Genomic DNA, 14,486 nt, shown 5'->3' on the forward strand with positions numbered 1-14,486 from the left:
CCTTCCCTCCCACTCCGGAATAATTACTCTAATAATGTAAAATGTCAGCCTAAAAAAAAAAAAAAAATCTCCCTATGAGCTGTGCTCCGTGGCTGCACAATCGTCCCCGCTCTTTTCCGCACTGCTGCTAACCGGGGGCCAGCGCGCGGCGTGTCCGTGTCCGTTTCATCTGCCAGGCTGTGGTCACGGCCCCACCCCAATACCCCGCCTTCCTTAAAGCAGGAGACCACTTGAGCAGCCTATGAATTACTGGCGAAACTCAAGTTTCTCAACTCATCAGTTGAGTTTTCCTCGAGGTATACGGGAAAAAAAAGAGAGAGGGAGAGACCAAGTAGCGGATTTTAATCTCTAATAACCGAGCGACTTTGTAATTCGCACACGGGCTTGCAATGAAGTCGGAGGGACCACGCATGCGATGGATGCGCCGCACTGCGCGCTCTTGCACAGCGCAGGCTCGGGCTCGCCGGCGCGGCCCTCGGCTGTAGTTCCACCCCACACCGGCGGGGGCAGAGGCGGCCCTGGCGACCCGGGTTTGCGGCGCCGCTCTCTCCGTCAGACCCGACCAAGTCAGTGTTGGCGGGGGAGGGGGGGAGGGCGTAGAGACGGCGGCCGCGCGCCCCGGCTTGCTCTCTTAAAAGAAGGGTCTGGCTCGTGGCGGGCGACTGTGAGGCCTTTATAACCCTGCGGGTCCCACGGCGTGGCGCGCTGCTGCAGAACCCCCGGCCGCCTTGTGGCAGGCGGGCCGGGTCCTCTCCCCGCGCCCGGCGGAGGATGGTGCGGCCCGGAGTGGGGGCGGGGGCGGGGGGCGCGAGGCCCGACCCGGAAGCCGCCGCGCGGGCTGCGCTCGCCTCTCGCCCGGGAAGCTCCGGGCCGCCGGAGTCCTGGGGCCTGCCGCGGCCTCCTTCCCCGGGCCCCAGGGGCCCATGGGTCTCCATGGCGACGGCAGGGGCCCGGCGGGGGGGCGAGCAGCCCGGGTGGGGCCGCGGCGCTCCGGGGGCCTGCGCGGCGGCTTGGCCGTGTTCGCCGCCGTGGCCGCCGTGTTCACCCTCACGCTGCCCCCCTCGGTGCCGGGGGGAGACTCGGGTAAAGTATCTCAGGGCCGCCCTCCCGCCGGCCTGGCCGGCCGCTCAGCTCGCGCCCCCGCCCCACCCGCCCCCACCCGCCCCCACCCCAGCCCGCCAGCCGGGCTCAGCGCGGGGTTTCTGCGTTTGCAGGATCGACTTCTCTGTTCTCCATTCCTGTAGCGGGGTTCTTGTAGTTCTCCGGCTTTGGAGAAGGGGCTGTGTTGGGTTCCACCTGCTGGGACTTAGCGACCCTCCCCTACTCGGGCAGGCCTTTTTTTTTTTTTTTTTTTTTTTTTTTCGGGACCCGAATTTTCCTCTTTCCGTTTCTTTTTAGTCCCCCCCCTCCCCGATATGTTACTTACTGAGCCCTTGTTGTGTTCCAGACAAAAGGGGTAACAGTGGCGGCGATCAGGTGTCGTGGAGAGTGTTGTAGTGCGTGTAGAGACGGTACCCAGACCACGGGCTAAACAGTGCGGGAGGGAAATGTGGGGTAGCTGGGGCGGGGGGGGGGGGGGGGAGGAAGGCCTCCCAGCGGGATGTTCTAGTGGGAACCTGAATGTTGAGAAGGAACCGGCCACGCAGGGTGTTTAGGAGAGAACACTGAACTGAGTGGAAGCCAGCCGTGGCTTAAAGCAAACTGCTTCCATTAAAAAGAAAAGCACAGCCCAGTTAACATCACACAAGCAGTCGTCCTGTATTTGTTAACGGGGATGGTTGACATACTCGGGATGAGGATCAAGAGCCGGGTTTGTTTTCGGTTTTTGTCTTGCTGCCCAGTTAAATGATCATCCAGTGATGCCAGTAGTGCTCTGACTTCAGATAGTGAAACTGTAGATTGGGAAAAAAAAAAAAAAAAGAAAGAAAGAAAATGACGTACTGCTTATCTCTTGCTTCGTAACAGGATGACCCCAAATCTAGCGGCTTAAAACAACAGATGTTAGTGGTCTCACGTTCCGTGTGCATCAGGAGCCCAGGTGCAGGCTAGCTGGTCAGGACAGGGTTGTTGTCCTGGCGTGGGCAGGGGGCTGCGGGCTTCTCAGGGCTCACCCTGGGTGAGGATTTGCTTCTTAAGAACCTCAGTCCAGTTCTTTGCCACGTGGGTCTCTCGGGGAAGCTGACTCTTGGGAAGAGGAAGAAACGGCACCTTCCACCTTCGCCTGACATTCTGTCTTTACATACACCTAGTCTTGGAAGCGATGGATACACCACTGCCCTGTTTTATTCTTGGCAATGAGTATGTAAACACAGCCCACCAGCCCCAGGGTGAGAGGATTAGATGGAACACCAGGAGTTGGGGATCACTGGGCGCAGGCTACCCGCCACATTGAGGATCCTTGATGTTCCTTTTACGATCCTTGCTTTTATTCTTTCTTTCAGGTCCTCTTGAACAAGTAGAAGCAGTGTTGCATTAGTATAGTCGGGAATAGAGTTAACCATTTTCCCCAAGGCTTACGTTACATAATAGAAATAACCAGCGTTTGTGGGAGTTTTGACAGTGGAGAACATGACTCAAAGATTGAGGAGTTCTGTACCTTTAAAACAGAAAAAGAAAAAAACGTTGACAATTACCATGGTTCCCCGAGCCTGAAGTTTTCCAGTAGGATGAATAAAAATAACACCCACTGAGCACTTACTCTATGCCAGGCCCTGTTGCAAGTGCTTTACCTGGATTGTTGCTTTATTTAATCCACTTACTATCCCTGTGAGGCGGGTACTATCAGTATCTCCCTTTCGTGGCTGACAAAACTAAGGCTACGCGGTGCCCAGAATCACACAGAAAGTAGGGGCAGTCAAAGAAAGAACTCAAGTAGATGGACTTTAGAACATACTGGCTTAACCTCTGCTCTAAGTTCTTTGTTAAATCCATCATCACATATATAGTGATGTTTAGAATCTACTTAAAATCTCTAATTGCTGTCTTTATTAATACTGCCTCTTATTTTTTTCCCAGTAGAATAAAGTTATCCACATTGAGTTACCGCACTTTGTAGGTGTTCTGATTGGTTTAGTTTGATGCTAAATGCTGGTGGCTTCTAATATTTTAGTGTTCATTGTTGGGAATGATAAATAAACTTTTCCAAGTATTTCCAGAAAAATTTGTATAATCCTGTCTTTGATAATCTTGTTTATATGTTGAAAGTATTGTCCTCTTTGAATGTTGTGTTTATGAAATATATTTTTTATCAATAAACAGAACACATCTCAAAACCAATATAAAGTATGTATTTTTCTTCTTGAATTATACTCCGTAAATCTATCACATTGTGTAGCCCTGCCAAAATTGTCTTTTGCACTATTTGATACACGTACTTGATTTATGGGCGGGAATACTCATGATTTGTTGAAGGAGAGTGTGGGCATCTCACCTACACATCTATTTGTTATTCTTGGGAAAAATAAAGTAGCTTATTTAGGTGTTTATGTATTTTAAGGATACCGTCTTTAACAGACTTTATGAGAATATAATCGTGTAATTAATATAAAAAATACAATACAGAAGGAGCTGGGTTTTTGTAAAGGTTAAACATCTCACAACTCTGAGCTTGCCACCCTTTTGCATCTCAGGTTGTAATTCTCAAACTTGAATATACTTCAAAATTGCTTGGGGAACTTGAGCACCAATGCCAGAGGGTCTTAATATAGGCAGGTTAGGTCAAGGAATCTTCATTTTAAAACATTCAGGTAATTCTGGTGCAGGTTGTAGTAGGACTTAAATTCAGGAAGCCCTAGGGTAAAGGGCTGGGAATAATCATCCAGGAGGCTCTTTTCCCCTTCCTAGTCACATTCTTTCTCTTTCTCATATTCAGTTTTAAAAGTAATGTTTCCCTTTAGCTTTATTTCAAGGATACATTTGTAGACTTTGAATAGTAGCCGTTTTTTTCTATTTATATTTTAGTTTAACATTTGATAAGAGTAGGTGATGGAAGTTTGTCACGTTCCGGATTTTTATACCAACAGAACTCTAATAAAGAATAACATTGCGACTTTTTAATAGTAAAAAGAAGTTAGAGAAAGGCCATTTTTCTTAATCTTAAATGCAATTCTAAATACATTTTACATGGAGGAGAGTAATTAATGGCTTTTAAATTTTGAATTTAACTGTATTTCATCATACCATACAGAAATATCAAAAAGCTAATTGAAACAGTTTGGGACTGCAGACAAGCTAATCCATTCTGGAGTAAAACTATAAGATGTCCTTATAGTTACAACGGGAAGTGAGCTTTAAGTATTTTTAGACCACAAACAATTTTTTTTTTAAGTCTCTAGGATACAGCAAGTGTCTTTGGGTTCCAAAGTGCCTTTGAATATCTCCAGAAAACTTAAAAGGTGTCCTTAAGTGATTGAGTTAGGTGAGCAGTGTCTGTCTTGGGAGCCCTTACTGGGCTTCCATGATGCAAGCAGTCATTTACCCTAAGATAGGGGTGTCTGAGTAGCAAGGATGACAATATGATTTGTCTTAGTCAACCTGTGTGTGCAGGACTTGATTAGTTTCTTTGTGTGACCAGAGGAGGGAGATGCAGTGGTGGTGTCTTGACCAACCCCTGAAATGGGTAGGGTAATATTTGCAACTTAGTAGAAGAGACAAATGAAAACGACCAGAATAAGAGGCCATCTAAATAAGTGCTAAGTAGAGAGCTTAGAGCAGGTTCTATGGAGGAGGAAGAAGTGATTAATTCTAATGGGGTAGGTTGGGGAGGGGTATGTCAAAGGAAATGTGTCACTGAGAAGGTGGCAATTGAACTAGGCCTTGGAAGGATTTAGGAGAGAATACTGGGTGAGAAAATGAGTGATAAGAGGTGCAAAAGAACCATTCCAGAGGAACAGTGGGTAATCAGATTTGACTGGTGTGAGCATAGGTTTCATTGATGTATGCCTTGTAAAGGGACCTTGAAGCCATTAGAGGGCTAGCATGTTGTGCTGAGGAATCCGAGCAGAGAGCAGCCATTGAGAAATTATGGATTAACAATACAATCCGACGTGTTCTGGGGCAGTGGAGTGGCAAGAGGTGATTTCAGTATGAAGATGAATTGAAGTAGAAAACTGGTCAAAGCTCTTGCTGTCATCCAGGCCAGAGGGTGAAGATCTACATCGTGACTGAGACAGTAGAAATTAAAGGAGCATTATACCCATCGAAGGATAGAAAATGGACATTAATACATTTCCTAATAGATACTAGTAACTTTCATAAGCCATCATCGATTTCTTACATTGTACTATATAGTACAGTACATAGGAATGAGTCAGAAATGGTCCCCGGAGAGTGCTCTGGATACTTAAAATATTAACAAATAAGCATTGAATTCCTGCATCATAATTTTAGAAATAATCACTGATGGTGAGGAATTACAAAGGGCTATGTAAGTAATATAATGATTTAGTGGTTTGAAGAAATGTATTATGGTAGTCAGAGCTTACCAAAATAACCTGGAGCTAATAAGTATTCGGTGATCATTTAAAGATGTCCAACTTATTAATGTAGAGAAGGCATTCAAATGCCAGTGTAGGGCAGGATGGTACATTCTATGGAGTGTCCAAACCTCAGATGTCTGCACATTTTACATTATCATGAAGTTGTGTCTTTGTAGACATTTTTATACTAACTTCTGGAGGGATAATACAGCATGTTACACTAATACTCTCTCTAAGGGTTTTTATATATTTGCAAGTGTGTACAACTCAAGCAGAAAAATGAGCCCTTTTTAAAAACCAGAATTCACCTATATTTCCACTGACCAGTTATTAAAAACTATCAAAGATCATTTGTTCATTAAGACCTTAGGGAGAAAATATCCTTAGACTGTTTCATGCTGTTAAATCTCTACAGATTTACAGTTTTATCCAGTCAAATTAATGCAAAACCCCAGTGCAAGCATTTGGATTTTGAAAACTTTGGAGGAGTGTCATTTTCTAATAGTAATTATTGGTTTTACATTATTTTTTCACAGGGGAACTGATCACAGCCGCACATGAGCTTGGGGTAAGTATTAGTTTTATTGTTTAATCAATGCTCTCATTAACAGTTTTAGGAATTAAGAAAGTTTAATTAAGCATGGAGTAAAGTAGATTAATTTATTTTCAAACCCCAGTTTTTAGTAACTTATAAGTACAGTACGTGACAATTTACTTTAAGTTTTAAATCCAATTAAACTAAATTATAAAGCAAAGCCTTTCCTATATATACAGTAGCTGGCTTATTATCACCCCAAATTTTGTATAAGCTATGGAGAATAAAATAAATCGGGTTAACAGTTTTAATAAGTTTATTATTTAATAAACTTTATTATGGTGCATGATCCCTTTAGGCAAGACCTTAGGACTGTCAGCATGGTGGTAATCCGATAGCAGTGTGGTCTTTCAACTTTCTCACCAATACAAAATTTCAGAACCTGCTTTTTTTTCAATAGCCTTTTAAATGACCCTAATGTACTGTGAACCCAGAGAACAAACTGCTTAAGAACTGACAATGAAATATGTCACCCTTTCTCTAGGTGACACACCATGTGATAGACGCTGCCAAATCCGCTAAAGAAAATATTTATTTGTATTGGCACGAAAGGATTACAATAGAAAACCACTATTCAAACGTGTAGTCATCGCCTCTTAAACTTGCCTGAGAAAAGGGCTACTTTTCAATTAAAGCCAGTGTGACTGTCTTGTAGGTGAAAACCTTCTGACTTGCTGATTTTTCCATAGGTTGCCCATCCTCCTGGCTATCCTTTGTTCACTCTGGTGGCTAAACTAGCAATTATACTCTTTCCTTTTGGTTCAGTTGCCTACCGCGTCAATCTTCTGTGTGGCTTCTTTGGAGCAGTAGCTGCATCATTACTTTTTTTCACCGTTTTCAGGTAAAGTAGTTGATGAGTTAAAATTAATTTTGGCTAATTGGAGATGGAGTTTTGTGATGGCCTAAGTACATACACAGACACACACACACACACACAAAACAACCAAACCAACAACCAAAAAACCCAAAACTTTTGTTGCATGAATGGCTTTCCTAATCACTCCTGTGATTTCACTTTCTTAAATTCTAGTAATTTCATATGCATTTGACCCCTCAGATGATTACACAGTTGGTTGTGCTTCCTACCGTGGAGTAAAGGTGTCACCAGTTCATTATCACAATTCTCTGGTTAGGCAGAACTAATAAGGTTTGTCATTTTATTAAGATGCAGATGGACCAGTTTAATTCAACAATATGAAGTTCATCTTTTGGTAAATGGTAAATATCATTTAATTACTCACAGTGTTGCTGATGAGCAGCTGCCTATCAGGTCCAGAGCTAATACCTAATTATGTTGTATTCTAAATACGCACATGTTGTAGACTTTTTGAAATGAGGCCGTTAACTAAGGAAATCAGTTTGGGATATGGTTTTAGTAAGGCTTCATTTTGTTCCATTAAATCTGTAGGGAAGATAGGCAAATTAGACCCTACTTCATTGATGGAAGGTTTTCTTACTGGAAGGCTACCTTGCTTTTAAAAAAAAATGGGTCATTAGTTTAGGATGTTGGTAAACTTATTTGTCTGTGTTGCTCCTGTCTTCTTCATTCTTAACCAGCCTAACCTATGCCTAAGAAGATTATAGTAAAAAATTCAAGTTCCTGCAAAGGGAGAACCAAATTAAAAGACTTCTTTCAAAAACTACTGCAGTTTTTATTGTAAACACAGTTTTTGTGTGTAAATATAGTATAACTAGAAGAGACAACTTCAAATGCCATTTTTGGAGACTAATGTATTTATTTGTGTTAGTCATAATATTTTGCCCTGTGACTAAACTCTTTCTAAACTTCCTTTTTAATTGTTTATAGAATAAAATACCTTTCTATTTATAGAAAGGTAAAAGCTAACAGAATTATAATTCTAAAGTTTTAAGTTTGTGGTAGGCTTTCAGATTCAGATGTTATAACTGTTGATCATTTACTACATTTGTATCTATATTATTTAATTCATTTTTGTTTCAGTTTTACAGGTTTTCTTTCAGTGATAGTCAATCTTTCAGTATGAACTGTTGAAAATAGCATCTCTGCTTGGATTGATTAGTATCATGAATACTTTCTTTTTCTAAATGATTAAAATAATCTTCTCTTTCTCCTGAGTCTTTTATAATTAAGAATCTGTTGTTATTTCTATTGAGAGAAAAACTGATCTTTAAAATCTTTAGGTTGAAATATAGAACTACTTGCCTTGTATTGAATGTATGAATTAATAATTTTTGCAAGGCATTTCAGACAAAGGCATTTAAAGAAAATTAATACTTGTATTTATTTGATAATTCATCTGTATTTTATTTATTTTATTTTTTATCTGTATTTTAGATGATCATTTCCATAACATATATTTAAATGCTATGTTGCTATAAAAAGCTATTATGCAAATAAAGTGATTTGTTTTCTAAAACTTTTCCATGCTTTTCAGTATATTAATGGATGATACCATTCCACATGAAAATTACTGTAAAAATCATACATAAAAATCTTTCTCTTTACAGAATCCAAATAGCTTTGGACAATAATTTTCCTCTGAGTTGTCTACATTCTAAAATAGCTTTTATTATCATGCTTGATTATAATAGGTTTTAGATTAGCACACTTAACCTGTGACCTTTTTTTAAAATACAATCTTAATGATAAGTTTGTATATCTGCTAACATATGCCTTTAAATCAAAAACTCTATGACTAAACCTGGATATTTGAGAGATTTTAATAATGCCTTAATATAGTGTACTTGGGAAAGTTTCTTTCCGAAAAGGGATCTAACAATATTATCTCTTACATACATTTTAATATGAAAATACTTCATTATTTTGAATACAAATAATTGACAAGGTACAAGTCCTTTGGGAACAACGTAGTTCAAGTGGCAAATCTGTTTTGTCAAACAATAGACACCCTTCAGGAAAGAGCAAGCCATCTCTATGGTAATAGGACTAACAGTAGCCTATTGATTGAGTGGAAGAAGACATTATACAATGTCAGCTGGCTTGTTACAATTTCATTTGTTGTATGACCTGAACTTAACCTTTAAAACCTTTCTTCTGTGAATATAAACCCAACAGCAGGACACAGTTTTTGTACAGCCATTACAGTGACAGCTTTCTTCCCGTCCAGCGTATAGTAAATGTATTCCTTTGCAGGTTGACTCCTTTATCAGAATTTGTTTAGGCGACATTTTACTACTTTATTCATTTACAGGCCAAATCATCGTTCCATTTTGTTGTTGAATATTGAAGGGTTTTGATCCAGGAAACAGTTTTATTCTTTCTTTCCTCCCATCACTTAAGAGAACATTACTGTACATGAAGGATTAGTGCTGACTGGTGTGCAGTAAATTAATTCTTTTAACAGGTTTAGGTTTTTTTCAGGTAATTGTTCACATAGCATTCACTATATTTAGCTCTTGGGGTAGACATAAAGACCTTCTGTACCTTTTAAACAAAGATTGTATTTTAAAAGCAAATTCTGTTTAAATGTGTTGATGTAAAAAGCTCCATTTTTTTTCAGTAAACATGACTTAGATTGAAAGAACAATTTATTCGTTGTTTCCAATTACTATGTAATTTTTGCTTTCCTTGCATCTTTCTCTTGCTTTTAAGAGCTGTAAGATGTCATTAACACTGCATTTTTTTGTCAGTCTTTCCTAACGGTTGACAAGAACTCATGTATATTCGTTTTGTCCTGATGTAGAAAGCATATGAGTAAAACAGCACGTAGAAAGCTGTATGCATCACTATACTTTATTGAATTAATATAGTAAGATGTGGCAGTTGTTTCTGTATGTATTTATGTATTGTCCCCTTCCGGAGTATTTTTCAGCATTTATTATGTGAAGGGAGTTTAATCGAAATATGTTTCATTTATATGAAATTGTATTCATTTTATTAATGTGTACATCTGTGCTTTTAATGTGTTTTTAAGACTATATAACACAGTGATTTGTAGGAACTGGGATTTTCTCTTTCAAGGCCATTGAAGTAAATGATTTTTAAGTTTGATGGTATGATATCTAAAGTGTCACATTTGAAATTCTCAAATTCTATTAATACAAAATTTAAAAAGTTATAGCTCATGTAAGTCACTAATATGAACATGACTTAACATTGCTTAGTACTTGATTTCAAACTTATTTTCTAAGCAGCCTCAAACTAGGTCCTATATACTTTAATAAGGAAGGTGCACTGAAATCACTGTCACAAAATGTCAGCATACTTACCTTATGTTCTGGTATCACTGAAAGAGAATGGAGTGTGTTGATAGGATTGTATAAAAATTCTTTATCCTGGGGAAGATTTAAATTGCTTATGGTCTGATCTTGTATCATTTATTTTGGTAGGAACAGCGCAGGAAATATATTCTCAATAGGTGGGAGAGTCAGCATGTCCTTTCCACACTATTGTGGGCCAAATGCAAGTATAGAAGAATTCATTCAGCAGTGTTTGTTGAGGACTCTTGTGAATCGAAAGTAGGACTATTTTAGTTTTTTTAATCAAAATTCAGTGTTTGTGTTAAAGAAATTAAAACAAACAAAACAAAACAAAACAAAAATAATAAAAAAAAGAAATAAAAAAAAGAAATTAAAACAAAGTGACTAACCATTGAATAAACAGTTTTTCAAATACTTTTTTTCTAGAAGGTACTCTTTTTCAAAACTTGCATAAAAAACTTTCTAACATTGTTAACATTGTACAGTAAAACATTGGATCTCTTAATGTCAACCGGGTTGCCAAGAACATATGAATATTAATGATAAATAAAGCCATATCGAAACTATGCCTGCTTTCTACAAAGAACCTACAACCAATTTCAATGATGTTTAAATATCTTCTGGCAGATTATTTTGTGCCAGTATTTTACTTACGGGCTATTTTATTTTTTTGTAAGTTATATACTTCTAAATATTACACTGCTGCTAAAAATTAATTTGATTAAACTTTTGAAAGAGGAATATTTGATTCTGAGCACTGTGTCTGCGATTCTTACAGCTTCAGCTCAGATTCGATTCAATAAAGAATAGAAAATTAAAATGCCATACCTTAGAGAATGTAGAATCTCCTGCTTAAGGGACATTTGGATTTTCCAGCTCAAAGAGTATTTTAGATTATTGCCAAAGAGAATAATATGAAGCTCTTCCTAATTTCAGAGGTAACTATGCATAAGTAACAAATAGTCACCAAGTTTTTGTAGTTGAAGAAGAATGGAAAGTACTGGAGCATTAATTTCCATTCAGGAGAATATCTGTCTTGATCCCTGGTTAATTGATCATATATTTCTCTCATACTTGTATTAAAATTGCATTGACTCAGACTGGTTAAGCATATTAAGAGCTTGGTTCATTTGCATTTTCTTCTAAGTAGAGGGACATATTAGACTCAAATAGCAGCACTTCATTTTGAAGGGGAAAAAAGCAGGGCAAAAACTCTTTTTTAAGACTGTAGAGTCTTTTTTGACAGCTAGTCAGAGTTAGAATTAGTTCAAGGAAATGTTAATAATGCACTGCCTGGCCTAATCCCTTTGATATCACCAGGTATCCTCCTGTTCATGGGTTAATTGCTTTAAAAGCGAAGGCAATATTCTGAGCGGTGGGCCGCTTCACCTTTTCACAGCTGTTACCATTGAGTGACAACTAAATCCCATGTGTAAGATGAGGAAGAGCTCAATCTCCAATTGGGAGAAAATTTATGTAAACCACAATCCCTTCAGAATGTGCGGAAGTCATAGACTTTCTTGATTTACTCTGCTTTTCCCAGAAAGCTCTATTGTTCACTTTCCTAAGTCCCATCAACCCTTTGTAGCAGAATATCACAGCGGCAGCAGATAGCTTGAAATATATAAATGCTATCATAGCTCTGATTAATAGCAGTGCTTATGAGTCAAGTCTGATAACAGTGCAGCTCTCCACTCAATTTCAGATACTGCTAATGGAATCTGTCTTCTCCAATTGTAATATGAGAAGGCCTAATTTGCCATGGAGCTTGGAGCTGTCACCAGTAGGGGATTGTGGGGTCAGATGGGAGCTGCCAGGTTTTTGCCCTGCAGCTTGTATCTCTCACTTTGAATAGAGCAGCCCCCTGCCTGCCAGTTAGCTGATAGGCCGCTGTGGGGTTTATGCCACTATATACAATAGGAAAGGGCTACATAGGCTGACTTTATAATTGTGAAGCTAGCTCATATTTCCACAGCTACTGTGCTGCATAATTTCTAATAAGTGGTTTTAACAAATGTCAGATTATGAGAAGTTTCCTCAATTACAAAAACTTATAAAACATTCAAATTGCTAAATCTGTTTCCTGCCGAGATTTTGCCACTGGAACTAGTCATCAGTCATTATGGTATAATAAATGCATATATTTCTTAAAATTACGAGTAAAATTCTAGATCGTAACTCATATAGATTTCCTACTTTTCAAAGCCATAAAAACAAAGCAGTTTAAAGGAATTGAAGTATTAAGATATGTTTCATAACTTCACATAAGACTACTTAATATTAAATCTCTGTTGTTTATCGAATTGAGTAGTGATGCTGGTGAAAATAGTTTCATACCCTCATTCTGCTGATTTTAGTTATTTGGGTCTTTTAAGCTTACCTCCTATACATTTAGTTATCTTAATGTCTTAAAAAATATGCAGCAACTTCTAAGTTTTGAGTTAAAAGGGACTTAGTGAGATGACACTCCACGGCCAGGGCCTTTGAGAACAAGATGCTGGAATAGACTTTTTAACCATTCAGGTTTGCTACTGAATACAAAGTACACTATGTAGCTTGAGTAACAAGCTAATTTGAGGTCTTCTGTGTTTTTAAACATTTCAAACAAAATATGATGAAAATTTGTAATTTGGGAGTAATTTTAAGCCAGGCTGTGCTTTCAGAAGATCTTGTTTCCCATTATGCAAGTTGTTTGGCACACCATGAGAACTTATATGATGATGATTCCTAGAAAGCCCAGTTCAGCGTCTTTTCTTTTAGGTAATTAGATATAAGTTGATAAGATATAACAAAAGGAATTGTTCTAAACCTTGAATAACTTTCTTATTTATCAGTTAATGCATAAATCTGAATTCTAATGGGACTTGTGGGATGATATCCTATTTACAGAAGCTATTCATAATTTTCCTCCATTTCGGTTGTTTTTTTGAAGGCCTACAGTTTTTTTCCCAATGTTATTTAGTGGCTTAAGATCGGGAATAATACTTTATACTTTTTCTTTTTGTGTACTGGTAGTTGGTATTTATGCAGTTGAAAATTCAGGCTAGACTCAGTTTTCCTTTTGATTAAATCTCATGAAATACAACAATCCTAGGTAGGATTTTATCTGGAGTGAAAGTGAGTTTTTATAAAATGTGGAAAAAGGGATTACTTGCAAGTTTATTAAAGATGAACGTGTTTTACATTTTTTTAGGTGCAGTGGTGGCAGCTTCCAAGTGTTGCTTTAATATACCATGCCCTAAATGATTGGTTTATGTTAATTCAGTCCAGCCTTAAAGTGAGCAGAAAAATTTAGGTTCTACTGTTTTCTAAATGGCCACTGACTATAATTTGCCCACAGAGTATCTGGAGCATATTAGATGCTCAATGTGTATTTGCTGCCACTGGGTTGAGTGAACTGCCAGGGAAAGAGAGATTCAGCAGTAGCTAGCTTCCCAGTTTGACCTTTTTCCAGGTACACGGAAGAGATAAATATATCGGTGTTGCTTATGTGATGGAGCCAGAAGGTAACAGTTATACATTTTCATGAACAAAACACAAAAAGATTAGAACTTGGGAGGATGTGGGTGGTAGATTTGCTATTTAATTGTGTCCTGCTTTACCTCACTTCTTTTCTGTAATCCATTACAGTTTTTTAGTCGTCGTTATGAATGACACTAATAGTAATTTATTTAACAGTCTTAGATGCTGCATTGTGGCCTGCCTACTTGATCCTACTTCCATTGAGCAGGAGTTTGCAGCATAGAAGGAGGGTGGTGTACCCTCCATGTGGGGTCCTTTGCATGCAAGTAGCACTGAGGACAAATACGTTCATGAATTTTATGAGGCACAGCAAATGTGTGTTCTGAAAGAATTTCAGGTTTCTGTTATTTGCCTTTTGATTGAGGGTTAGACAAACATGTGACTACACATGAAAATCAAATACCATGTCGTGGAAAGGAAAATATACCTTATCATCAATAGCAAACCTGTGTCAGTGGTGTAAATTGTAACCTCCTGATTTATCCATTGTGTCAACAGATGAAAAGTGTTCCATCAGTGAGAAAACTCCTGTACAATCAGTACCTTTCTTAGGAATCTTACCTAGCTTTCATGGATTTTTGTGGACCAAAAATAAGGCAGTTATACATTACCCATAGAATTCTGAGCTTCACATTCGTTCGGGTGATTGTAATCCTTACCCCATATTCCTTACCTAGTGGAGAATTTTTGTT

General features: G+C 38.7%; 1 protein-coding gene across 2 annotated transcripts in view; it reads left to right on the forward strand.

The window, feature by feature from the left end:
- Positions 1-820: 820 nt before the first annotated feature.
- The window catches only part of TMEM260 (transmembrane protein 260), a 66,947-nt gene continuing 53,281 nt past the window's right edge, over positions 821-14,486 (forward strand). The window contains exons 1-3 of one of the 2 annotated variants that reach the window (XM_072761643.1): positions 821-1,083; positions 6,014-6,045; positions 6,762-6,913. In XM_072761643.1, coding sequence (XP_072617744.1) covers positions 924-1,083; positions 6,014-6,045; positions 6,762-6,913 — 344 coding nt within the window. In that variant the 5' untranslated portion in view covers positions 821-923. The remainder of the gene's footprint in view (positions 1,084-6,013; positions 6,046-6,761; positions 6,914-14,486) is intronic. The other variant, XM_072761642.1, reaches the window with a different exon arrangement.

Source organism: Vulpes vulpes, chromosome 6 (genome assembly GCF_048418805.1).
Source record: "Vulpes vulpes isolate BD-2025 chromosome 6, VulVul3, whole genome shotgun sequence".
In the NCBI taxonomy this organism is placed as follows: domain Eukaryota; kingdom Metazoa; phylum Chordata; class Mammalia; order Carnivora; family Canidae; genus Vulpes; species Vulpes vulpes.